The 27,149-nt window shown below is 54.7% G+C and overlaps 3 protein-coding genes across 3 annotated transcripts in view; 2 read left to right on the top strand and 1 right to left on the bottom strand.

Annotated features, from left to right (window-relative positions):
• Positions 1–1,257: 1,257 nt before the first annotated feature.
• On the bottom strand, positions 1,258–2,580 carry LOC123935242 (vegetative cell wall protein gp1-like). The gene has a single exon (XM_045995821.1). The coding sequence runs from the start codon at positions 2,578–2,580 to the stop codon at positions 1,258–1,260; it is 1,323 nt and encodes a 440-aa protein (XP_045851777.1).
• Positions 2,549–10,703, top strand: LOC123935268 (E3 SUMO-protein ligase ZBED1). The gene is made up of 2 exons (XM_045995945.1): positions 2,549–2,687; positions 8,423–10,703. Exon 2 carries the CDS (start codon positions 8,476–8,478, stop codon positions 10,564–10,566), a length of 2,091 nt encoding a protein of 696 aa, XP_045851901.1. The 5' UTR covers positions 2,549–2,687; positions 8,423–8,475; the 3' UTR covers positions 10,567–10,703.
• The window catches only part of LOC123935269 (dehydrogenase/reductase SDR family member on chromosome X-like), a 116,250-nt gene continuing 91,664 nt past the window's right edge, over positions 2,564–27,149 (top strand). The window contains exon 1 of the mRNA XM_045995946.1: positions 2,564–2,687. Coding sequence (XP_045851902.1) covers positions 2,579–2,687 — 109 coding nt within the window. The 5' untranslated portion in view covers positions 2,564–2,578. The remainder of the gene's footprint in view (positions 2,688–27,149) is intronic.

Raw genomic sequence — 27,149 nt, 5'->3', positions numbered from 1 at the left:
CAGCACCCCCTCCCCAGGTCCTGGCTCTAGGAAACTCCTGGGAACAGAGACAGTTGCAGGAGACTGGGCAAGAGGAGAGGAGGGGTCTTTAGGGTCACCCCAGACCTTGGCTGGCAATGGGTGACATGCCTGTCCGTCTGTCTTCGTTTCTGGGCACTCAGATATCCACGCTCTCCGCTTCCTGCTGGCATCCCAGCTCAGACCCTAGATCAGGGGACTCCCACCTGGATACCTTCAGACCTCGCCCAGACCCCCAGGACCCCTGTCCACAGACCCCTGCCCCTGACTCCGCTCAGACCTGGACCCCCACTCCTGAGTCCTCCTGCACCAGGAACGGGTGGGCCAGAGCTGCCCATCCCTCACACCAGCGAGTGGGACAGGGGCAGAAGGTGCTGTCACTCCCCCTGATGCTGTTTGTGGGGTACACCTGGCCCAGCGGGGCGGACCCATACCCCATGTGGCAGGGGATCCTGGAAAGGCTGTTTGGCCTCAGTTTCTTGGAGGGTCGCAAAGGCCAGAAGGAGCCTTCCTAGCCCAGCTGGGGGATGCACCAAGCAGGGGTAGGTCCCTAGTGTCTCAGATCCCCATGGGAAGCCAGTCCCCTGACCTGAGGAAAGGGGTCCAGCTGCGGGCCAGGTGCTGGGGGACACCTGTAGTCCTGGGCTAGGGTGCCCCCTGCAGCCAGGCCTGCTGGATTCGGGTCCTACGTGACTGAGTGGGGGGAGATCCAGGGGCGTGGTGGAGACGTGTGGGGTCCTCTGTGTGGGATCTTGGCAGGGGTTGGTGGTCTCCGCGGGTGTTGCAAAGGACGCAAGTCTGGAACCCACTGGCTGTTACAATGCGGAGGGGATGGGACCGGGGGTCTTGGGCCCCAGCAGGCCTGAAGTTCTTGTGGGGCCAGGTTTAGGGGTCCCTTCACAGGGTTCTGGGTAGGGGTTGGGGTGAGGGGGTGGTTAGTCTCAGTGGAAGTCCAGTGATCCAAGAAGGGGTCGGCACAGGGTTGGGGGTGGGGTGGGTTCCAGGGTCTGGGTGGGGACCAGGGCTCGGGTCTTTGATGGGTCCTGGGCGGGGGGTGGGAGGTCTGGGCAGGGGTCCCTACTCTAGGGACTACTAGGACCACTACTCCCACTGAACACTGGGGTCAGGACGGGTCGGGAAGGGGTCCCGGATCGGGGCCCGGGTCCAGGAGAGGGGTCAGTCTGCAGGGGTCTGGGGTCTGGGCCAGGGAGAGCGGGGGTCCTGGGCCGGTGTCCGGGGTCAGGGAGGAGTGGGAGCGGGGTCCCCGGGAAGGGTCTGGTTGAGGTTCCAGGGTCTTGGCAGGGCGGACAGGTGTCCATGGGCAGGGTCCAGCAGTCTGGGTGGAATCGGGGAGGGGGCTCCGAGTTGGGTCAGTGTTCCGGAAGGGGTTCCGGGGTTGGGGCGGGGTCGGGGCGGGGTCGGGGCCGGGGCGGAGTTCCGGGGATCTGGGCGGGGTCGGGGAGGGGGTCCCTGGGCGGGGTCCGGGGTCTGAGCGGGGTTCCGGGGATCTGGGCAAGGTCGGGGAGGGGTCCCGGGGACCTGAGCGTGGTCGGGGAGGAGTCCCGGGGTCGGGGCAGGGTTCCGTGGATCCGGGCGGTCCGGGGTCGGGGCGGGGTTCCGGGGATCTGGGCGGGGTCGAGGAGGGGTCCCGGGGTCGGGGCGGGGTTCCGGGTATCTGGGCGAGGTCGGGGAGGGGTCCCGGGCATCTGGGCGGGGTCGAGGAGGGGTCCCGGGATCGGGGCGGGGTTCCGTGGGCCTGGGCGGGGTCCCGGGGCGAAGTCCGGGGTCGGGGCGGGGTTCTGGGGAACTGAGCGTGGTCGGGGAGGGGTCCCGGGGTCGGGGCGGGGTTTTGGGGATCTGGGCGGGGTCGAGGAGGGGTCCCGGGGTCGGGGCGGGGTTCTGGGGATCTGGGAGGGGTCGGGGAGGGGTCCCGGGGTCGGCGCAGGGTTCTGGGGACGTGAGCGTGGTCGGGGAGGAGTCCCGGGGTCGGGGCAGGGTTCCGTGGATCCGGGCGGGTCCGGGGTCGGGGCGGGGTTCCGTGGGTCTGGGCAGGGTCGGGGCGGGGTCCCGGGGCGGAGTCCGGGGTCGGGGCGGGGTTCCGGGAACCTGAGCGTGGTCGGGGAGGGGTCCCGGGGCCGGGGCGGGGTTCCGGGGATCTGGGAGGGGTTGGGGAGGGGTCCCGGGTCGGGGTCGGGGTCGGGGAGGGGTTCCGGTGGCCTGTGTGGTGTCGGGGAGGGGTCCCGGGTCGGGCCCGGGGTCGGGGCGGGGTTCCGTGGGGCGGGGCGGGGTCGGGGAGGGGTCCCGGGGTCGGGGCGGGGTTCCGGTGGCCTGGGCGGGGTCGGGGAGGGGTTCCGGGTCTGGCCCGAGGTCGGGGCGGGGTTCCGCGGATCGGGGCGGGGTCGGGGAGGGGTCCCGGGGCGGGGTCCTGGTTCGCGGCCCGGGGCGAGCAGGCGGGTTGCGCGGAGGGCGGGCCGCGCGGGCGCGTTTCCGCCGGCCGGTGTCGCGCCGGGTCCCGGGGGCGGGCGGCGGCGGGCGGCGCGGAAGCGGCGTCCGGGCAGCCATGTCGCCTTTGTCTGCGGCGCGGGCGGCCCTGCGGGTCTACGCGGTGGGCGCGGCGGTGGTCCTGGCGCAGCTGCTGCGGCGCTGCCGCGGGGGCTTCGCGGAACCAGGTCAGCAGGGCGCGGGCGCGCGGGCGGGGGGCAGGGGACGGGGGCTGGCGAGGGCGGAGGGGGCGTCGGCGACAGCGGGCGGAGGCGCGCTCCTGGCGCGGCGGGGCCCGGGGCGGGGGGCGCGGGCGGGTTGGCGGCGGGGGAGGCGCGCGGCGGGGTCTGGGGAGGCCGAGCGCGCCCCGGGAGCCTCTCGTGCGCGCGCGTCCCGGCTGCCCGCTCGCGCCTGCCCCGGGGGCCGGGGTCTGCCGGAAGCCCGCGGTTTCGGCCTCCGGGGTCACGGCCGGGCCCGCGCGCCCCCGAGCCCCCCCCCCCCCCGCGCCCCCCGACCTCGGGCTGTGCGCGCGCCGGCGGGGGTGGTGCGGAGAGCGCGCGCGGGCCGGGAGCGCGGCGGGGAAGCCCCGGAGCCCCCCCCCCAGACGGGGTTAGGCGGCAGCGGCCTTCCCGGAAGGCCTGGCCGCGGCGCCGCGGGGCCCTGCGCCGCCGGGGCACTGGGGAGCCCGGCCGGTGCTATGGGGACCGCTGCCTGCCGGGAGCCAACTCCGCGCCGCTGCCCGGAACACCGCCGCGCACTGTCCAGGCCTCGGGGTCGGGACCCGCTCAAGCTGTGGTAAGCCCCGCGGGACCTCCGGCGTGCGCCCTGGGTCTCCACAGACGCATGCCCGGGGCCGCCCAGCCACAATCCCGGAGGCCTTTCTGCGTGCGCCGCTGCGCAGGGACGCACAGGAGCCCTCGTCTGTGGGCGCGGACATGGCAGTTTATTTTTAGGTGAAAAATAAGTGCTTTCCAAAACAAGGTTTCAGTGGGACCTGGGGTGGGGAGCTGCCTCGTAGCTAAGCTCGTTCCTGCCGGGCCTACGAGGAGAGCCGGACTCTGAGCGTTACTTGTGCAATTAGAGTGTGCGAGGGGGTCGGCTCGCCTCTGCAGACTCTCCGGAGTCGAGCTGAGCTGCACACGCATCGTCTATCCTCGCCAAAATACACTTGACCTTCGGTCAGCGCTGGGGTGACATGCCACCTTCACTTACATGTTCCTTTTCTTTTTTGTGTGTGTTTTTGGTTGCCTTTTTTTTTGGATACGTACGGCACGGTCCCATAAGTGCAATTTTTCCTCCCTTACGATTTTTTTCATCCCATTTCGTCCTCTCCCTTCCTTGTAAGAACCCAGCATCCAGGATTGACAATACACAAAATCACGTGAGTGCACCCTGTGTGCCCTGGGTCAGGTTTCTGGACGACAGCCGGCTTTTCCTGGTTATGTTTTGGGGGCCGTCAGAAGTTATAAGTGGATTTTTCAGTGTGTGTCAACCCCCACGTGGTTCCAGCGGTCCACCGTGCCTCTGAATTCCTTTGTCTACCCATCCACGAGGGAGGGGGTCACACTTGGAGAACCTCGGCTTTTTCAGGGAGCCCAACCCCGACCTCCACCCAGGGAAATGACTCTTTGTTTTTCTGGAGCGGAGCTTTTAACTTGTGTGATAACACTGGAATTTGTGCGTTTTTTGTGTGTTTTTTTTTTTTCCCCTTAAAACATATGTATACGCATTAGAAGTGAATGCAGGGTAGGAACCAGCAGGCATTCCGGGGCTTCGGGACTGGGAAGTCAACATGTGTCTTTCCAATCAGCTTGTAAACTGAGGAACAAGGAGAAACTGCCCCAGACCCATAGAGTACCATGGCTTACAGGGACCCGTGTGGTTTCGCTCTGAGACGGGTCTCGTCACCTGCCTACGAGCCTGTACCAGGAGCTTCCCGGCAAGACGGGGTCGATCTGGGAATGGAATTTAGCCTTGGACGTAGTGTCCCTGCGCGGGCACACCGAAACGCGTGTTTGCAAAACTTGTTTCCGTGTGTGGACGGGAATGGCGTGCTCTGTTCTTTCTACTTGTTGATTTAGAGCAAACAAACAAAAATCGGTGGAAATACAGCGTCCTCGGGAAGGCATGTGCCCGCCAGAGGAATCCTTCTGTGCGTTCCAGAAAACGATCCTTTATCCATAAAGACAAACTTTCCCTTGCTGGTCCTCCGCGATTCCCAACCTGTCTGTCGTCTCAGTGGGAGCGCATCCCTGTGTGGGTCTGCTCGTGGCAAAGAGATAAGAGTGCAGCCGTCCTAAATGTTAAGATGCCTTGTTTTCTTAACATTTGTCCAAAAGCAAGATCCTTTAACCCACCGAGCCACCCAGGCGCCCCAAGCAAGATCCTTTAGAGACTCGGGATGCATGGTTGTGCCTCTTCCGAGACGGTCTGATTTCCAGGTTCTCTGTCTTCTCCAGACTGTATCCAGGTGGCCCACACGGTGAGACCGTATCTTAAAATATCTTAAAATACATGAGCTAAGGACCGCATTTTGTATCCGCACGTGACCCCAGAACTCAAGCTCTGGCCTACGTGCTGCTCCAAGGTGCCCCGATGTGTGGGCCCGTGGTCACGTGGGCAGGATCAACAAGGGTCATCTGTTGGAAATGCACCGTCTCGATGCATCAGTGTGTTCTGAAATGGAAACACTGTTTGGGAGCACAGTTCTGATTTCGGATGGAATTTTCCTTAAAAATTCTGTGGGGGGGCGCGTGAGTGGCTCCGTCGGTGAAGCGTCTACCTTTGACTCGGATCGGGTCCTGGGATCGAGTCCCGCATCGGTGTGCGTGTCTGCTTCTCCCTCTCCCTCTGCCTGCTGCTCCCCCTCCTTGTGCTTTTTCTCTCAAGTAAATAAATAAAATCCTAAAAACAAATCCCGTGGGAAGTAGGCAGGCTCCCTGGTACAGAACATGGACTCGTTCTCGCGTGCTAAACCTATGAAGGCCGTGCCTACCTCAAACTATGTCAGCCAGCCCACTTACCGAGCTATTTTGGGAGGACTCCTAGTTTCCCGACTACAGGGCGTCGGAGCACCTATCCACAGAAAGGGAATTCTTGTTGCTTTTGTGCGCACGTGGACACGGGACGGCGTCTCTAGGGAGGTGAATCGGGTATTCCAACTTCATGACGGAGGGTCCCTTTCCTTTGCAAAAAAAAGGGAAGACCCCAAACGCCCCTTTGTTCAGGCTCTTTTGCCTGTGGGGATTAAACCAGAAATTTAAAACACATTTAAGATCGTGTGTAGGATAACAAAGAGGAGCAGGTTGCTTGTAACTACCAGTGATATGGGTTTTTCAAATGCTAAATAACTCCATTCTCCATGACGGACTGTTCTCTGAGCTGCAGAGTAGGGTGGTCAGCCCGGTGGCCCGGGGTCTGTGTTTGCTGGCCTCTCGGCTCCATTCAGGCCGCGGGGAAGGCAGCAGGCTCTCCGTCCTGCCTTGTTTGCCTTCCCTGGGATGCGCCGCCATTTGGCATTGTGGGAAGAAACCGGCTGCTTTCGCTGCAAGCGTCAGGACCCCCAGGAAGGGCTTGGGGATGGTTTCCCCGAGGTGCTCTGACCACCTGCCAGGATGAGAGCAGAAAGCCTGCCTTGAAGAAACCTTTACTGGTGACCCCGACCGATGCCACTGTGAGCCGAGCCGTACAGATGGTGGCGGGAAGACGGCCCTGCCCAGCGGCCGTCCAGGGGCTCCCGGGAAACCTCCCCTCCTCGTCACCTGCTTTCCTGGGGGCCTCAAAGATTGTGACCTAAGTGATCTGACTGGGCTTGTGGAAAGTGCAGCTTTGGGGGTTCTCTTTCTGCAAGCTGTGGCTGTGTCCGATGCCCTCCACGTGTGCCGGAGACCCTGGGCCTCATCTCTCCGCTCTCTCCCTGCAGTTGGTCACAGTGACAACGTCCTCTGCCCAGCCCAGGTCCCAGGATGCCCCTGTAGCCTGGGTGTTGTGACGTCTTCCAGGAAGGCCTCACGTGAGCCAGCGTGGCGCGACGTGGTTGTCTGTTCGACATGGGGGGCATTTCCGGCATGATGTTGACGCTCTATATCTTTTAAGGTTTTACTCTTGTCTTAAGGGTGCTCTGGGTGAGCCTTACCTTAGTACCGCTGGCTGAAAAGGTCAAAAATTCATCCTTTCCCAGCTCTGGACACCAGAGTCTGAGATCCAGGCGGGGCAGGGCTGCTGAGATCCAGGTGGGGCAGGGCCATGCTCCCTCGAGAAGCCCTAGGAGCCAATACTTCCTGCTTTTTTCAGCTCCTTGAGGCTCCTGGCTGGTACCCGCATGCCTCCCATGACTTTAGGACTTTTTACTTAATCACACCTGGGCCCTATTTCAAATAAGGTTCCATTCACAGGTTCTGCAAGTGCCCGAATTCTGGTGGGGGGCACGCTGTCATCCCCGCTAGACATCGAGATTGCGTTCTGCACATACTCCCCATATTCAGAAAATGCCCGATTGGTGCGGTTTATTTTTAACCCTCTGAGCACTGTACCGTGGGTTGGAAAGTTGCAGACTCAACACACACCTTTGAATAGAACCCAGCTGCTGTTCTGGGGGTGTCCCTGCCCTGTTCGGTGGCTCCGTGGGACAGGACAAGGGGGCATCAGGGACCATAGGAACCTTGGGGGGCTTGGCTTCTAGGTCAACTCCCCTTTGAGGGCCTGGTGATGCTGAAACCCTGGCACAGCAAATGCGTATCTGTGCGCACAGGTATGACTGCCCCTGGTGGGATGTCCATTACCATCCCAGTAAAGTTACCGATGACGGATGCGCCAAAGGTAAAAGGACCACATGCCACATTCCAAAAGGCATCGTTTGCAAAACGTAAAATTTGGGGAGAAAAAAAAAACACGTAAAATTTGGAGGAAAAAAAAGTTGCCACGCCTCTTAGCCAACTTAAAGACTGCTTTGTCCGAATTAAAAACCATTTTGCTTCTTGGATACTCGGGACCAACCTCGGGGATGTGGTTCGTCACACTGTTGCTCACAAGGAGACTCGAGGTGCTCGTGCTGGTGCTGGTGGGTTCTCCTGGGCTGGCGGCCGAGCCGGGGCATGTAGGCTTCAGGGGCCGCCAGCAGTTCGTTCCCTCCGAAAGTGACCCCGCCTGGCTGGTGGTGAGATGGTGGACAGCCTAGCACAGGAAACGGCAAACAGCCGAGGTGGGCCAGGTGCTCTAAAGACTGAGAAACTCAAAGACGCGCATGTTTTCAGATGCGCGGACTCCTGCACGCGTAGGAGCTTCGATGCGCACGTTTTCAGACGCGTGGAGTCATGCGTGCATAAGAGCTCAGACGCGCACGTTTTCAGCGTTGTGGAGTCGTGTGCGCGTTGGAGTTCCGATGCGCACGTTTTCTGACGTGTGGAGTCGCGCGTGCATAAGAGCTCAGAGGCGCACATTTTCAGACGCGTGGAGTCGTGCGCGCATAAGAGCTAGACGCGCGCATTTTCAGACGCGTGGAGTCGTGCGCGCATAAGAGCTCAGAGGCGCGCATTTTCAGACGCGTGGAGTCGTGCGCGCATAAGAGCTCAGAGGCGCGCATTTTCAGACGCGTGGAGTCGTGCGCGCATAAGAGCCCAGAGGCGCGCATTTTCAGACGCGTGGAGTCGTGCGCGTGTTGGAATTCAGATTCGCACGTTTTCAGCGATTTCAGACGCTTGGAGTCGCTGCGCACGACGCACCTAGGAGTGACCTGCAGCAAAGACGCGCTTATCTCTCAGAGCGCACCCTCCGCTTCCCAAAGGCCATGCGCACCCGGAAAGGCGGCCCCGTGGGGGTCCCTCTGACACAGCTGCTTCGGCATGTGGCTTGCGCTCACTCCTCACAGGGCACCCCCCTGTGCCTGGACCCATTCTTACGCTGTGTTTGTCTTGCTGCTTCTCAGCAGGTGCGCAGGAATGAGTGGAGGCCCCGCAGGCGGGCTGCGGCGCAGAAGCCATGGAGGCGAAAGGCCTGGACCCGTCCCAGACGGACCTGAAGCTCGTGGCCCACCCGCGCGCCAAGAGCAAAGTGTGGAAGTACTTCGGATTCGACACCAACGCGGAGGGATGCATCTTGCAGTGGAAAAAGATTTATTGTCGCATCTGCATGGCCCAGATCGCCTATTCCGGCAACACGTCCAACCTCTCCTATCACCTGGAGAAGAATCACCCCGACGAGTTCTGTGAGTTCGTCAAGAGCAACACGGAGCAGATGCGCGAGGCCTTCGCCACCGCCTTCTCCAAGCTGAAGCCCGAGGCGTCGCAGCTGACCCCGCCGGACACGCTGGCCGCCAAGGCCGGCCACGGCCACGAGAGCAAGCGGCAGCAGGAGCTCACGGCCGCCGTCATCGGCCTCATCTGCGAGGGCCTGTACCCCGCGTCCATCGTGGACGAGCCCACGTTCAAGGTGTTGCTGAAGACGGCCGACCCCAGGTACGAGCTGCCCAGCAGGAAATTCGTGTGCAGTAAAGCCATCCCGGAGAAGTACGGCGCCCTCCGCGAGGCCGTCCTCAAGGAGCTCAGCGACGCGTCCTGGTGTGGCATCTCCACGGACATGTGGAGGAGCGAGAACCAGAATCGAGCCTACGTCACGCTGGCCGCCCACTTCCTGGGCGGCGGGGCCCCGGGCTGCCTGTCTGTGGGCTCCCGCTGCCTGAAGACCTTCGAGGTCCCCGAGGACAACACGGCCGAGTCCATCACCAGGGTCCTGTACGAGGCCTTCATCGAGTGGGGCATCAGCGCGAAGGTGTTTGGGGCCACCACGGACTGCGGCAAGGACATCGTGAAGGCGTGCTCCCTGCTGGACATCTCGGTGCAGATGCCCTGCCTGGGGCACACGTTCAACGCGGGCATCCAGCAGGCCCTGCAGCTGCCCAAGCTGGCCGGGCTGCTGGCCCGCTGCCGCAAGCTGGTCGAGTACTTCCAGCAGTCCACGGTGGCCATGTACATGCTCTACGAGAAGCAGAAGCAGCAGAACATGGCGCACTGTATGCTGGTCAGCAACCGCGTGGCCTGGTGGGGTAGCACGCTGGCCATGCTCCAGCGCCTCAAGGAGCAGCAGTTCGTCATCGCGGGCGTGCTGGTGGAGGACAGCAACAACCATCACCTGATGCTGGAGGCCGCCGAGTGGGCCACCATCGAGGGCCTGGTGGACTTGCTGCAGCCCTTCAAGCAGGTGGCCGAGATGCTCTCCGCCTCCAAGTACCCCACCATCAGCATGGTGAAGCCTCTCTTGCACATGCTGCTGAACACCACGCTGAACATCAAGGAGACCGACTGCAAGGAGCTCAGCATGGCCAAGGAGGTCATCGCCAAGGAGCTGTCCAAGACCTACCAGGAGGCGCCCGAGATCGACATGTTCCTGAACGTGGCCACCTTCCTGGACCCCCGCTACAAGCGCCTGCCCTTCCTGTCCGCCTTCGAGAGGCAGCAGGTGGAGAACAGAGTGGTGGAGGAGGCCAAGGGCCTCCTGGACAAGGTCAAGGACGGCGGCGGCTACCGGGCGGCAGAGGACAAGATGTACGCGCTGCCCGAGGAGCCGCCGCCGGTGAAGAAGTTGGTGCTGGCGTCCACGCCGCCGCCCGCCAGCGTCATCAACAGCATGCTGGCCGAGATCTTCTGCCAGACGGGGGGCGTCGAGGACCAGGAGGAGTGGCACGCGCAGGTGGTGGAGGAACTCAGCAACTTCAAGTCGCAGAAGGTGCTGGGCCTCAACGAGGACCCCCTCAAGTGGTGGTCCGACCGCCTGGCGCTCTTTCCGGTGCTGCCCAAGGTGCTGCAGAAATATTGGTGCGTGGCGGCCACGCGCGTCTTCCCGGAGCGGCTCTTCGGCACCTCCGCCAACGTGGTCAGCGCCAAGAGGAACAGGCTGGCCCCGGCGCACGTGGACGAGCAGATTTTCCTGTACGAGAACGCGCGCAGCGGCGCGGAGGCCGAGCCCGAGGACGAGGACGAGGGGGAGTGGGGCCTGGACCACGAGCAGGTGTTCCCCCTCGGGGATGCCGTGCACGCTGGCTTCTTTGGGATCAGGGACAGCGGCTTCATGTAGGTGCCGGCGGGGTGAGGGCGGGTCACCGTGGCGCCGGCTCCGTGGGGTGCTCTGATGTAAATACCCCCCCCCCGTGTGCGCGTATGCGTGGGTGGCCTTGCGAGGGGGAGCAATTGCACAGGAGAGAAAGACGGCGCCGCCGCGCCTTCCCACTGCGAGCCCAATCGCGTCGCAGCGAAGGGGCAGAAACAGGAGGGAAAGTTCCAGAAGTCCCCTTGCGCACCTGCTGGCTGCTGATTGCAGATCACAACTCCGGCGGCAGCGGCCAGCAGGGAGAGACGGCGAGAGGGAGGGAGCCCCCTTCCCTTCCTACATAAATTGATTCCACTCCCAAGGCCGTCCTATTCTCCATGGGGGGGTTTGCGGCAAACCCGGGAAAAACATCCAAACTCGCGCGTTGTTCCCAGCGCACATGCCTTCCAAAGGCCTTTGCAGACCTGTAGCGCACGTGAGCTCATGTTTACTGTCCAGCGGAAGCGCGCGCCTTGCCTTTGGCACGGCCGGGGATGCCACGCTCCAACCCACGCGCCCCGAGTGCAGGAACCACAAGCTTTAGGTTTGGTGCAAAGCGTGGAGGGGGCCGTGGGGACAGCGCAGGAGAAGAGGTGTCTTCTAACTTTTGTACCCTTGCTGCAGTTTGCTTTGTGCGTGTGGTCCTGGTGATGCCGCTGTGCTTGGGTCCTGAGTGTGCTTGCGCGCGCGCGTGTGTGTGTGTATGTGTCCCCAGGATGACCATAAGGCCCCCTGCCCTTGGGAGCCCTGCTTTCCAAAATTACCAGGGACCCCAGTGTGCCGAGGGTGATTTCGATTTCTCCAGGGGGCCACGGAGTCTTGCATTCTGTCTTTTCAAGGCCGCACCACAGGGGCCTGCTGATTTTTAAAAAACGGACGGTGGGACATTTTCGCCTTGCTTTTGGGGTCGCTCCTGCTGCTCATGGAAACCCCAGCTGCTGGCGACGTTCTACGCGTGGCCGAGCACCTCCAAGACTATCACAGACTTTTAAGGAGGCGGATGTGTCCGTGTCCTGGGGGGGTTACCCCCATGATGTTGACCAGGGGCGAGACTTGTATCTTGACGCATTTGACTGGGTTTGAGCCTTCCTCACGGGATCTATTTTTTGTGGGTTTTTTTTTTTTTCGTTTTTTTTCTTATTTAACGCTTTCGAATTTGACTCTTGTTCAATAAACCCAAGAAACGGATGAGCTCCTAATTAATTGGTCTGATGTGTTTTCATTGTGATGGAAGCCCTGCAACCAGGAGGGAGGCTTTTGTTGTTTTCTTCAAAGACATTTCTGGGCCACAAAGAACAGAGTCCGTGGGGCTTTGTTCTGGGGTCCTTGCAAATGACAAAAGGTCTGATCCGTTCTGGATATTTGCACATCCCAAAATGTACGTAAATAAAGCCGCCACTTGGTGACCGGCTGTCTGGTGGGGGGCCTTTTGCATTTTCCTTCATGTGAATAAGGCCGCCACTTGGTGACGTGATGCCGGGGAGCAGGCCTTTTGCATTTTCCTTCACTGGCTTGTGTTTGCACGAGAATGGTTTTATGAGCCTGGGCCTTTCTGAGTGGTGAGCGTGGACCTTTCGTTTTGTGCAGGAATCTGGCTGTTGTCCAACTTGTCCTTCCTCCTTTTAACAAGGCACCCCACAGACAGACAAACGGACACGGCACGGTAGTCGGCCCCGGCTGACCTCTTCCTGCAGGGAATTGGTTGCCTTGTTGCAAGGTGGGGGCTAAGTAAATATTTCCTTTTCACACACAGACAACGTGGAGTTGAGAAGGACCACTTTTTGGCCACAGTCACTGACATAGCCAATGTCCGGCGCTCCCCAGGGTGCATGCCCTTGGCCGTGTCTGGTGGGCACCGAATGTGTCTGTCGCCGACCACAGCTGCTACGCACACAGCCTGCAGCCCACATGCGTTCTCCTGTCTAGGTCTGCACCCCACTCGGCTTCCTCACATGTGTGGGTCGTCTTTGTGGGATTTGTGCTCATGTCTTACTCTAAAGCCGTAAGTCTGAGCTGCGTGTTGTTGTTGTGGGAGTTAATCTGGGGGGCTTCCCGGAGTTGGTTCTTGGGTGCCATGGAGGCGGAGTCCTGCTTAGTGTCGTTCTGTGTGACGGGCTCTCAGGACCTGGGGCAGATCTGGTTCCTGTCGTCCCTGAGAAAGGAGGTATCTGTAGCTTCTTGGAGCATGTGGTGTTCGCAGGATGTGGCCATGGTCCCGTGACTCTGCACACGACATGCTACAGACCTCAATTTCCCTTGTACATCTTCCACAAAATGTCCCTGCCCTTCTGACATTGCTCCAACCAGCTGCAAACACAAGACCCATTTAGGATTTAGCACAACAGTTCCTATGAAGCCCACCATCCTAACCTCTGGGGTCCCAAGGCACGCACACCAGCCCCATCCTGTTAGGTCATGGGCATCTCTGCTGTCTGATGTAATCCTATGCCCACATCCCACTTCCCAGGACGTGGCCTGATCTGCGGTGTGGACCAGCTCTGCTTGCCAGAAACACAGACCCAGGCTCCCTTGTGGGATCTTTGCTTCCAAACCTGCGTCGTCCCTGGGTTCCCTGGGTGCCTCTGCATGTCAGGACCCTATAGTCTGTTTCTCCAAGGTTGGGGGGTGCTCTGTGCAGCCCTTTGGTTGGTTGGTAATGTTGGCCTTTGTTATTCTGGGAGGATTCTCAGAATATCCACTCAGAACTCAGACCTCTGGTGACAGACAAGCTCGAGACGCTCATCCAACCAGTTCGGCTTCTTGGTTGTCCCAGACATGCTGCATTCTTGTGGAGACATGGGACAAGGCATGCATTTCGCAGGTGGCGGATGGCATGTGCTGAGGAAGGGGCTTCCTGGCAGGAATGGGCCGTCGTATTCTCTGTTAGAACCTGTCTACAGAGCGCGGTGCTTTCCGAGAGTTTTTATTGTGGGGCGAATGGCACCCTTGCTTCTCATCTCAGATGTCCAGAGTTCTGGGAGATGGTGCTTGAGGAGGCTTCTTTTCCTGGGAAGGTCAAGGACCCATTGACTGCACAGCAGGCAGGAAGGATGGCGCCTCATGCACAGTATCGGGGACATCAGCACGGTCCTTTGTGGGCAGCTGGGAATTTCACTGTGATTACATCCCTGCCTAATGGGTTACGTCCGTAGTAAGCCTTGTGGTTCCATGTCTGCGTCAAAGGGATACCATACCTACATGTATATATCCTGTCTGTATCCTCTTTATGTGGATATTCAACCTGCGTATCAGTTATCTATGTTTCTATGTGCTACCCATCACGTATCTATTATTTGTCAGTCATCATCCACCCACCTCTTCTTCCATCTGCCTGTCTACTCACCCATTCTTCCACCCGCCCACCCATCCATCCATCCATCCATCCATCCTTCCTTCCCTTTCCATCCATTTATCCATCCATCCACCCACCCATCCATCCACTCAGCCATCCATCCACTCAGCCATCCATCCATCCACTCATCCATCCATCCATCCACTCATCCATCCATCCATCCATCCATCTACACATCCATCCATCCACCCACCCATCCATCCACTCATCCATCCACTCATCCATCCATCCATCCATCCATCCATCCATCCATCCATCCATGCATCCATCTACACGTCCATCCATCCATCCATCCATCCATCCATCCATCCATCCATGCATCCATCTACACGTCCATCCATCCATCCATCCATCCATCCATCCATCCATCCATCTACACATCCATCCGTCCATCCATCCATCCATCTATCCATCTACACGTCCATCCATCCATCCATCCATCCATCCATCCATCCATCCATCTATCTACACATCCATCCATCCATCCATCTACACATCCATCCATCCATCCATCCATCCACCCACCCATCCATCCATCCACTCATCCATCCATCCACTCATCCATCCATCCATCCATCCATCCATCCATCCATCCATCCATCTATCTACACATCCATCCATCCATCCATCTACACATCCATCCATCCATCCATCCATCCATCCACCCACCCATCCATCCATCCACTCATCCACTCATCCACCCATCCACCCATCCATCCATCCATCCATCCATCCATCCATCCATCCATCCATCCACTCAACCATCCATGCATCCATCCATCTATCTACACATCCATCCATCCATCCATCTACACATCCATCCATCCATCCATCCATCCACTCAACCATCCATCCACTCATCCATCCATCTATCCATCCATCCATCCATCCATCTACACATCATCCATCCATCCATCCATCCATCCACCCACCCACCCATCTATCCATCCTGTGCTTTTGTGGTTAAATTGAAGGTGCATTGAGTGACCTTTATTCTACTGCCATGACTTTTATAATGGGTTGATGTTTCCTTATGGAACAGCGGTCTCGGATTGACGTGTTATGGATTTGCAATTTTGTCCACTTTCTAAATCACACTGGAAGGAACCATGTGATTCCTATTGGCCCAGCCTCCCCAGGTCACAGGAAACATCCAAAGACTAGACCTTTCAAGCTTCTGCATCAGGAGGGTTGGGTAGAGCATCAGCCTGCACTCAGTGCCTGGTCCCCTGCCTCCTAGGTGGGTGTGGCTCCCAGCCGTTCACACACTTGGCTAGGGAGGTGTAGGACATTAGGGTCAGGTCACCAGACTGCAAAGTCAGCCACCTGGAGGGGACACTGAGGCAGGGCCCTACAGGGGATGAGCAGAGTGGACGTTGGCCTGCTTTAGGACCTCCCCAAAGAGGAGCCTATTCTCACGGGCTGGGCTGTGAGCCTGGAGAGGGGTTCTCTAGTGCGGTGCATGTCGGGGCAGGTCCAGGCAGGGCAAAAGACATCTCAGTGGGAGCATCCAGACCAGCAACAGGCTGCCTGGCCGGTGTCCGTCATGAAGGACACCCTTTGGAGGGGCTGGGCAGCGGGCTGGCTAAGCCCTTCCCCGGTCTTGTCTTTTCCTGGCCACCCCGGTAGGGAGTTTGGATGCATTAAGCCTGGACACGTGGAAGGACAGGAGATGTCGATACATAATTGGGGATCAAGGGAGGGAGAGTGGGGAGTGATGTTCATGGAGGAAGGAGGTCTGCAGAGATGCTCGAGCTCTGTCTCTCCGTCGTGAGCTCAGAGCGAACAGAACTGACACAGCAAGGGGTGGGTTTTCACCAGGCAGTGGACCAGCTGGCATCAGGATCTCACACTTCCAGCCTTCAGGACCTTGAGAAACAAATGTGTGTTGCTTTTATTGCTCCTTTCTAGGGTGTTTGGTAGTCAGGCTGTGTGAATCAGGGTTGTGCAGGGAAGCAGAACCAATAGCTCGTATGGCACATTCTTCCCTTCCCTCCGTGTTCTTTGATGCTTTTCAGACCATCAGCTGATTAGACGAGGCCCACCCAGAGTGCAGAAGGCCCTCGGCTTTACTCAGTGCACCAGATCTGATGCTAATCTCTTCCAGAAACACCCTTGCGGAGAGACACACCCAGGGAGAATGCATAATCAGCTCTCTGGGCTTCCCTCAGCCCTTGGGTGACGAACCTTTACGTGAGATGGTTCCCTCGAGCTCCTGAGTGGATGCAGCTGGGCTGGGTCCTGGCCATCACGTCTGCCACCCATGCTCCCCAGGAACCACACTGCTTTCCAATGTGCTCACGGGTTGCCTTCAGTGCCCAGTAGGGGTGGAGCTCATACCCACTCGCCCTACTTTCCTTCTTGGAAATACAAACATCACACCCAGAAAATACCCTCTGTGTTTCCCACACGGGGCATGTTTTCTTCTTCCATTTATCCTCACACCACAGGGGCTCCTCCCCAGACAGCTATGTCGTTGGGTGTTCACGCTTCCTCAACATCATGGTTTTTTGTTTGTTTTTTTAATTAATTTCATTTTTTTAAGAGCGACAATAAAAATATATCCAGAATGTAATTAAATACGTCCAGCAGCAACACTGAGGGGAACATGCAGAAATCCCCCGTGTACCCCCATGACCGCACAGAGGCACAGCCTCCCCGGCATGCGTGCCTGCCCCACAGAGAGCACTTTTTCTACCACCGGCAAACACACATGGGCATGTCATTAGTACCACTGGCATGCTTTACGTTACAGCTGCTTCTTGGCGTTGTGCATACGGTGGGTTTGCAGATGTGTGATGACGCCGTGTGTATCATTATAGCGTCACGCAGACGACTGGTACCTCCCTCAAAATCTTCAGGGCTGCATCTTCTCATCCCTGCCTCCCGCATCCCCATGCCGACCACAAATCTTTCCTTCTGTCTCTGCCATTTTGCCTTTTCGGGAACATCCTAGAGCCAGAATCATGCAGGAGGGAGCCTGCAGACCGACTCCCTTCCCTTCTCAGGATGCATGTAAGTGACTTGGTGTCTTCTCTGGCTTATTGATAGCTCACTGCTGTTTAGCACTGAATTATATTCCCCTTCCCTGAGTGGACCACACGTGACACAGGCCGCTTCCCTGGGGCAAGACTGGCCATTTGGAGGAAGGACAGAGCTTGATGTGGCTGCACAGTGGGTGTGGAATTGGCCAAGCGCCTGGGTCTGGGGAGGGCTGGTTCATTAGGGAAGTAATTCCAGCTCCTTCTCTCCTTACCCCATCTCCTGATTTCAGACCACCTCTGGGATGCAGCAGGGGCGGTGAGCTTATTCTCGGTGCTGCACGGTCAGTCACGGTGAGCCTCCCATGTGTGTTGAACTTGGTGCTGGTCATGGGCCCTTATGGCTGCGGCTCTGGGATGGAAGGCTCAGGACCCCAAAAGGCAAACTTGGGCAAGGCAAGAGAGCCCAGCGGCCGGCTCCAGCTCTCTGTCTCTACTGCCATTGAAGGCAGCAGGACATCTTCACCTGATGTCGGGACATGCTGGCACGTGCTGAACACCCGGTCCTCTGCTCATGAGGACGAGCCACTGTTCACACCAGTGGCACTGTCTTGGTGCCCTATTCATGCTTCTCTGGCTCAGCTGGCCATCCCGCACCTGGGTCCTTGCCATTTTTGTCTCTGACCTCAGGCTTCGCTCCACCGGCATTCAACAAGGAGGTCCTGCCTTTCTAGGGAGCCTACCATGCACAGGGCATCTGGGTCTTGGCTTCCATCCAGTGCTTTTTTGAAGACTACCACTCTGGTCCTTCTGTTGTCCTTGCTCGAGGCTTCGCTCACGAAGGAGCTCACTCCCTTAGGGCAGTTCAGGCTTCTGGATGATGGCTGTCAGTCAACACCTTTGTTGCATGGAATGGCTGTGTATTGTGACGGTTAATTTTATGTCATCTTAGCTGGACCACACGTGCACACATGTGGTCAAAAACTAGTTTAGGTGTTGCTAGGAAGGTATGGTTAGATGAGGTTAACATTGCAATCAGTAGCCTTTGAGTAAAGCAGATGACTCTCTCTAGGGCCATGGTGAGCCTTGTCCAATCAGTGGAAGGCTTTGTGAGCACACAGACTGACCTCCCCTTTGCTGGTAGATGTGATTTTTTTTGTTGACTCTGTTGATGACACTTGGATTTGTTGCTCTATAACATGAATGTCTTTCAAACATAATCCTGCATTACGTACGAGTTGGAATCTTATCTTTTTCCCTTGGATTGGTGGGCCTTGTCTGATCAGTTGAAGGCTTTGTGAGAAAACAGACTAACCTTCCTGGACAAAGAGGAAATTCTGTCTCCAGGAGGCCTTTGGACTCTGGCTGCCACTTTAGCTCATCCCTGAGTCTCAGCCTCCTGCCCAACCCTGCACTATAGAGACTCAAATACACACAGTTACATGAACCAATCCCTTAAATTAAATCTCTGTCTCTCTGCTTAGTCTTCTTGTGTGTTTCTTGGGAAACCCTTGACTAATGCATCCTTTCTGTATAAGAGACACGTGACCGGACCCCTTCCAATCTGAAGAGCGCATGTCTACAAATCTTTTACTGCATCGTATGGTAGGACACCATCACCAAGCACCTCTACTTTGTGCAAAACACATGTCACCTTTGGTCACCATGCCCACGTTGATACCTTAATTTTGAATTCTGCAGATGAATCTGTCTCGTGCAGGTGGGCTTTGTCCAATCAGTTGAAGACTTTGTGAGAAAACAGTCTGACCTCCCCTTTGCTCGTGGATGTGATTTTTTTTTTTTGATGTTGCTGTCATGCTATGATTTATCGCTCTGTGACATGAATGCCTTTCAAACACAATCCTGCATTATGTACTAGTTGGAATCTTATCCTTTTTCCTTGGATCGGTGGGCCTTGTCCGATCAGTTGAAGGGTTTTTGAGAAAACAATAAGACTGACCTTCCCAGACAAAGAGGAGATTCTGTCTTCAGGTGGCCTTTGGACTCTGGCTGCCACTTTAGCTCATCCCTGAGTCTCAGCCTCCTGGCCAACCCTGTGGAGTAGAGACACAGTTACGTGAGCCAATTCCTTAAATTAAATCTCTGTCTCTCTGCTTAGTTTTTTTTGTGTTTTTTGGGAGAATCCCAAATAATACATCCTTTATGTGTAAGGAACATGGGGCTGGACCCCTTCCAATCTGGAGAGCTCATGTTTACAAATGTTTTACTGCATCGTATGGTAGGACGCCATTGCCAAGCATCTCCACTTTGTGCAAAACACATGTCACCTTTGGTCACCAGGCCCATGTTGATGCCTTAACTTTGAATTCTGCAGATGAGTCTGTCTCGTGCAGGTGGGCCTTGTCTAATCAGTCAAAGACTTCGTGAAAAAACAGTCTGACCTCCTCTTTGCTGGTGGATATGATTTTTTTTTTTGATGTTGCTGTCATGCTTTGATTTATCGCTCTGTGACATGAATGCCTTTCAAACACAATCCTGCATTACGTACTAGTTGGAATCTTATCTTTTTCCTTTGGATCGGTGGGCCTTGTCCAATCAGTTGAAGGGCTTATGAGAAAACAGACTGACCTTCCCAGACAAAGAGGAGATTCTGTCTCCAGGAGGCCTTTGGACTCTGGCTGCCACTTTAGCTCGTCCCTTGGTCGACCCTGCACTATAGAGACTCAAATACACACAGTTAAATGAACCAATTCCTTAAATTAAATCTCTGTCTCTCCACTTAGTCTTCTTGTGTGTTTCTTGGGAGACCCTTGACTAATGTATCCTTTCTGTATAAGGGACATGGGGCTGGACCCCTTCCAATCTGGAGAGCATATGTCTACAAATCTTTTACTGCATCGTATGGTAGGATGCCATTGCCAAGCATCACCACCTCGTGCAAAATGCATGTCACCTCTGGTCACCATGCCTACGTTGATGCCTTAACTTTGAATTCTGCAGATGACTCTCTTTAGTGCAGGTGGGCCTTGTCTGATCAGTCAAAGACTTCGTGAGAAAACAGTCTGATCTCCCCTTTGCTGGTGGATGTGATTTTTTTTTGGATGTTGCTACGATGTTTTCATTTATCCCTCTGTAACGTGAATGCCTTTCAAACACAATTCTGCATTACATCGCAGTTTGTCTCTTATCTTTTTCTCTTGAATCCTTTCTCTGCATTTTATTGGAATCAAGGATTTGTGCATGGAAAATACTTGGCTTTGTTTGGATGGTCCCTTTCTTGACTGTGATGTTATAAACACTGTTTCTTTTTCTTAATTTTGTTTTTTAAAGATTTATTTATTTGTTTGAGGGAGAAAGAGCTGGGGGGAGGGGCAGACAGAGAGAATCTCAAGCAGATTCCCTGCTGAGCCCAGAGCCTGAGATCAGGACCTGAGCCAAAATGAAGAGTCGGGCACACCCCAAACACTGTTTCTCCTATAAGCTTGATTGACCGGGCCTCCAGCTCATTCCCTTTCTTGTAATGCATATGAGCCTGTTATCAGATTTTCTCCCCAGGTTTTATGAAGGTTAGTTGGCAAGACATCACCCGCTGTGTAATGGTTAGAGAATTTCAGAAAGCTCACAGGCACGTTCTTGACATGGTGGTTGTTTTATTTTCTTATACTGAGTATTTCATAGAAATGGAATCATGTCCTGTGTGGTCTTGGGAGTGTGGCTTCCATCCCTGAGCACACGTCCTCATGGTCCCTCCATGGGGCGGCAGGTGTCAGAGTGCTGTTCCTTTTCATGGCTGAGTTCTCTTCCATCCGTGGATGGACCCTGTGCATTGGTGGGCACTTGGACTGCTCACATCTCCCTGGCTACCATGAGTAATGCTGCTCTGGGCCTTCCCCTGTGGATATGCACGTGGACACCTGCTTCCCTGTGTCCTGGATAGATGGAGAGTGAGGAGTGGGATTGCCAGGCCACGTGGTTTCCCCACTACTTTCCCACAGTGCCCACAGCATTTTCCGTGTTCACCAGCCATGCAGGACGGACCCAGTTTCCCTCCCTGCTCTTCAGCATTTGTTCAGCAATGTTTCATTGCCCCCGAAAGAAGACCTATGCGAGTGGACCTAAAGTGATATCTCACTGTGGTTTTGGTTTGCATTTCCATAAGGAGGACGGAATGCCCGTGAGACCTTCCCACATCCACGAGACATTTCCAACACAACGGGACAAAAGCCACGGGACAAAGACTTCTTAGTTTTTAAATTTGTGTTTTGAAAAGCAGAACGTATTATATGAACTGAGCTCATTAAGACTTTTTACAGATCCCTGTAATTCCTGTGCAGTTGCAAGAAAGAATATGGAGAAACTTTGTGTACCCTTTCCCTGGTTTCCCTCCGGGGATAAAACTTACAAAGCTGTGAAGTACGTGATCCCAACCCTCGTGGCTGCAGGGATACAATCATTGCTGTTTTATCCATATTTCCTCGTTTTCATGGGCAGCCACGTGTGCGGTGGTGGGGTGAGCCATCTGGGATGTCCTTGCACATGAAGGGTGGTGCACCCCCAAGTCATTGAGGGGGTGACCATCACCCCTGTGTCAAGACACAGGCATGTTCCCTGCCCCCAGATTCCCAAATGCATGCACAGCCAGCCACTCATTTGCTCTCCATTTCTACAATGCCATCATTTCAAGAATGTCACATTAATGGAGTCACACACAATGCAACCCTTTTAAAATTGCCTTTTTTTTTCTTTTTACCCCCACTCCAAACTAGGCTGTAGAACAATAAGGCTTTCTTTCTCAAGAACACCTGTAAAGACTCTTTGCATAAAATGACATTCCCACCGAAGATCTTTGTCTTATCAACAGGGCAAACAGGGTATCTTTTTATGTTTGAGCATCTTTGCATACCCGTGGGAGTGCGTCTGTGGGATCAGCTCTCAGCATTAGAGCTGCTGGGTCAGAGAACACGCACGCCGGCTTTGCAGAGCCCTTGGCAGCTCGTTTGCTAAAAGGACAGAGTCTTGGTGCCCAGTGACTCGTTCTGGTGCGAGTGTGCAGTTTTTGGACCCACTGTCGCGATGGTTGATCACGAGTCAGCTGTCTTCCTTTCATTGTGTGTACTTACAGGAGTGCGTTTCAACGCTGTTTTCCATGGGTGTGTTTTATTCACTATCCATGAGTCCCTTGTTCGTTTTCTTTGGCTTTTCGGAAGGGAAGAGGACAGGAGATATGCATATCCTTTTACAAGACCCCTTTACGGGCAAGGTCGCAGCCCTTTTTCTACGCCCCTCATCTGTCGTTTGCCTTTACATGTTACCTGACGGACTTTTTGACTCCTTAGGATGAAACCCTTTCTCGACGTGCTCCGTGTTATCCACACACGGATTCTGCGCCGTGCTTAGAAAAGACATGGTCGCGGAGTGATCCAACCACCCCCGCCTCCCCTTCTGTGTTTACGGTCGTATTTTTAAATATTTGAAATGTTTAAATATTTAAATCACTCACAATATTTTAAACACTTCAAGTAGCTGACTATGTAAATTAAACAATATCTTAAACATGGCAAGTATCCGAATCTGTAAATTGTTTCAACCATATTTTAAATCTTTCAAGTGTCTGAATATGTAAATTATTTTTTAAAATATTTCAAGGGGCTCAAGTATTTGAATCTGCAAGTTATTTAAAGAATATTGTAAATCTTCCAAATATGTAAAAATTTAAATTATTTAAATAGAATTATTTAGATAAACAATAAGTACATAGATAAAACAAAAAATAATCCCAATAGTTAAATAATTTTAAATCCTTCAAGTATTTGAATATTTCAATTATTTGAATATTTGAATCTGTAAATGATTCCAAGTTTCTGATATTTGGGGTATTTGCATATGTGAATTATTCTATCAGTATTTTTAAATATCTCCAATCTTTAGCTGTTGGAGGCATGTCTTATTTCCTGCACTGTGGTCAGTGAGATGAGGATACAGAGACCTGACATACAGTTGCTTCCCTACAAGCTGGCCCTCGCGGAAGCATGAGGTCAACCCGCCACATTTCAGTTCTTAAAAAAGAATAATGAGCCACGAGGGCTCTAAACATAGTCCCGGATCAGGATGGGAGCTCCTTCTCCAGTCGGCCTGCAAACATCACTCCTTTGCCAAGCAAACGGGCTTGGGAGGTGCATGTTGCTTTTCTTGTCATTTGAGTCGTGGGTTTGCCCCTCAAGCACATCAGCTGGGCAGTTCGGGGAGGAAGGCGTGAGCCGTGACCGCGGCCGGCCTCCCTATGCGTCCGCAGCAGCTGCTGTCCCTGTACAGACCGATCTGTGGGAGATTAGCTCACAGCTGCCAACTCCGCAGCGCTCCCCCGATGCCTGTCAGAGGTGAGCTGGCCTGTGGGACTTGGCGCTGATGGGTGCTGGTGTGCAGGACACAGAGTGGCATGCAAGGGTCTGGACAGGAATCCCCTGTGTCTGTTTGCAACTGGGTTTTAGGGGGAAGCATGGAAGGCATCTGGGCTGGAGCTGACTCACGTCTGGGAGATGAAGGAGCAGGGAAAGGGGCTGGCTTGCCGGTGCTTCTTGGGAGCCTTGCTAGCCAGGCTGGGGTGTCCTTGCACAGATGTGTGCATGCACGTGCACCAATTTCTAGGGTTTGAATTGTGCCCCCCCAACCAAAAAAAAAAAAAGATATGTTGAAGTCTTAGCCCCTGGTACCTGTGAAGGGGATCTTATTTGGAAATGGGGTCTCTGCAGGTGGTCAAGTTAAGATGAGGGCAGTAGGGTGGGCCCTGATCCCAAAGGACTGGGGTCCTTATAAGAAGAGGGGATGTGGACACAGACATGCACGGAGGGACAACCATGTGAGGACACAGGGAGAATACAGGGTCTACATGCCAAGGAAAGAGCCCTCAGGGGGAACCAGCATTGGCCTGTCTATCCATCTATCCATCCATCCAGCTACCTATCCATTCATCCACGCATCCATCCATCCATCTATCCACCCTTCGACCCATCTATCCATCCTTCTATCCATCCATCCATTCTATCTGCCCATCCATCCATCTATCCATCCATTCACCCATCTATCCACCCATCATCTATCCATCTGTCCATTCTGTCTGTCCATCCATCCATCCATCCATCCATCTGTCCACTCATCATCTTTCCATCCATCCATCCATCTACATCTCCATCCATCATCATCCATCTTATCTATCATCCCTTTTTTTATATATATATAAACATATATATATACATATATATAAACATATATACATATATATAAAGATATATATATGATATATACATATATCATATATACATATCATATATATATATGATATATCACCTCCCTCTCTATGTGTTTATGTTCATACACACACACACATAAATATTTTAATTTTAATCATTTTAAGGAATCAGTTCATACAACTATGGAGACTTGTTAAACCCAAATGCTGCAGGGTAGAAATGCAGGGCACGTTTACAGTTTGAATCTGTCTGCTGGGAAATGGACTCTTGCGGGGGCAGGGGTGGGAGTGGGGACGGGTAATCCGTCTTTACTCTATGAACACCATCAACTGATTAGATGAGGCCCACCCACATTAGGGAGGGAAATCTTTACAGTGTGGGGATTTCAGAGTTAATTGCAGAGCCCAGAAGTTGCACAGGCGAGACCTGTTTCATTCAGAAGCACATGGCTGTCCCATTCCTACCTATGTAGATGGAGCTCCCATTCTTATGCCCTCTGCAGGGATCCAGGTGCGGCTGGGCACAGGGAGTCCCCATGCACTTGGGGTGTCCATCCCCCCCTGTTCCATGTCTCTGCAAGCCCAGACACCTGTATTTGTTCAACATCAGTGAGTGCCCTGTGCAACTCCAAGCCGATCCCAAGTCTCTGGGGACAGAAGGATCTCAACAGTGTCACCAGGAGAGGAGACATCTTAAGCCACACACAACGGGATGGCTAAGACCTCCCAGCACAGATGATGGAAGGGAATTTCTGTTGGGGGGGATGCCTGTGTTGGAGTCCAGTGACAGAAAACAGTGTGTATTTAATCCAATATGAGGCCCATGTTGGGGGAAGCACTGGGTCAGCTGCTGAGAGCCCTCTCTGGCATTATTTCCCTTTTCTCTTTGGCTGCTAGGAAGCTCAGAGCTGAATTTGCCCTCGGAGCTCCACAGTGGGGGTCTTATGACCAGCAGAGCTGCAAACGATTTTTAGTTTTCTTGGCTGATTCAAATCTATCACAGGGACTGAGTTTTAGGATTTGATCAATTGCCATCTTTTATTCACGTGCATTGTATAATCAACTTTTGTACATTGTACTTTGGCGCATTCAACATTTAACCTGAAAAAGAATTTTTTTTTTTTAATTTCAAATTGTTTCTTTTTATTTGGATGAATCCTGGGAAGCTTAATGACTGGGGAACGCATGTGTTTAAAATTTGAAGTCGGGAAAATACAACTGTTCTTTTTCCAAAGGGCTAGTAATACATGGTAGGGAAGGCTTAGTAACAGCTGTCTTGCAAAATTAAGTTTTCCACTGTACGTTTTTATGTCCAGAAACAATACTCATGACCTCGAGCGGTTGGTGCCATTTATCACACTTTTGGTGATTCTTGTGTCTCGTAAATCACAGTTGTTGGTGAAGTGTATGGGCATCTGTTTATTTATAGATCGGCATGGAAACGGCTGTGCGGGTTTTCACTGTAAACGAGTCCCTTCCCGTCTTCACCAGCCAGGGCATATATTTCTGGGGTACAGCCAATAATTACCGGCTTTGGAGCACCCTGTTCTCGCCACTGTGGTGGTATCAGCTAGGAGATAACTTCAGGGACCCCCGAGTGGGCTGAGCCATGCTTGGCAGGAGGCCGATCCCACTTGCTTGGCTCATCATGGCCTTGGGAGAAGACATTCTGAGGACCTGTGTCATCCTTGGATGCAGACACGTTAGGTAGGAAATGACCTTCAGGGCGTGGAGCAAGCAACCACGGGCCTGGAAAGACATTTCATGGACTCGCTCTGTTAACCCAGAAATGTCATGGTGGCTTGGAGTAGGGTGTCCATTATGTACCTCCTGTCTCTGATCCCTGCGAATACCTTTCATACTTCGTACCTAAGCCCAAGGAGCATTCTTTGTGAAGATGATGCTGTCCTTGGAAGAGCAGTCTGGAAGATCACCTGCTGCTCTTGGCATTGAAGGTGGTTGAGGGTTCCTGTGTCCACTTCTCACTGATAAGCTAAGGGGTCAGACTAGATCCTGATGGTCATGTGGTTTCTTAAGCCCCTCCCCGCCCCACCCCAGTTCCTGGGTGGTGGGTGTAGACGTTGCTCTGTCATTATGCCCGTTCCTCCCATGCTTCTGTTTCTCAGCATGTCCTGAGCATCCGGCAGGGGATCTGCCTGGGATGAGGGCATCTTGTCTTAGCCCATTTGGGCCACCATAACAAACACAGCATGGAGTGATTTTGGGGGGGCTTCAGCAGCAGACACTGACTTCCCACCGTTGGGGTGGCTGGATGTCCGAAATTAAGGAGCTGCTAGAGTGAGTTTGTTGATGGAGTTCTTCTGGCTGGGTCCTTGCACAGTGGAAGGGGCCTGGAGTCTCCTTGGGGCCTCCTTTCTAAGGACACCAATTCCATCATGGAGGCTCTGCCCGCATGACTTGGTGAACTTCTAAAGACCCCGACCTCCACCTTCATCAGCTGATCACCTCCCAAAGACCCCCACCTCCAATCCCATCCCGTGGAGGGTTGGCCTTCAACACATGAATTTTAGGAGGAGATACCCACATTCACATCATGGCACATTTCCTTTGGTCTTTCGGGGTAGGTGTGGCCTTCCGTCTGTGCTTGACCCAGCGATGGATGGGTTAGCTCATTAAGTCCGTGAATGTTCATGGAGCACCAGCCTGAACGTCTGCCATTGGGCCAGGCGGTGAGGAACAGGGAATCTGTGAGGAGGTGTGTGCCCCCAGGCAACCCTGGCCGAGGCGGGGAGGACAGGCCAGTCCAAGCACATAGGTGCATAGGGTTGTTCTTCCCACGTAGGGCACACAAAAGCCTTCTGGATGGGATCCTGAGCACAAATGAGCACCCGGGGCCTGTAGGACTGAGACAAAGTCTTGACTGGGAATGGCCGCCATGTTGCACGGGGATTCTTCCCAACAGCAGAGAGACCTCCCGCATGGGTGCAGATACCACACTTAGAAGCACACACGAGCTCTTAGTGCTTGCATGATGTCACACAGGACCGTGAGCTCTTTCAGGGCATCATTC

This window comes from Meles meles, chromosome X, assembly GCF_922984935.1.
Source record: "Meles meles chromosome X, mMelMel3.1 paternal haplotype, whole genome shotgun sequence".
Lineage (NCBI taxonomy): Eukaryota > Metazoa > Chordata > Mammalia > Carnivora > Mustelidae > Meles > Meles meles.
Note: the sequence above shows the minus strand (reverse complement) of the source record. Positions and strands in the feature narration are given on the sequence as shown.

Excerpts from the sequence above, each read along its gene's own strand:
- LOC123935242 (XM_045995821.1), bottom strand. The coding sequence starts at position 2,580 with ATGGCTGCCCGGACGCCGCTTCCGCGCCGCCCGCCGCCGCCCGCCCCC.
- LOC123935268 (XM_045995945.1), top strand. The coding sequence starts at position 8,476 with ATGGAGGCGAAAGGCCTGGACCCGTCCCAGACGGACCTGAAGCTCGTG.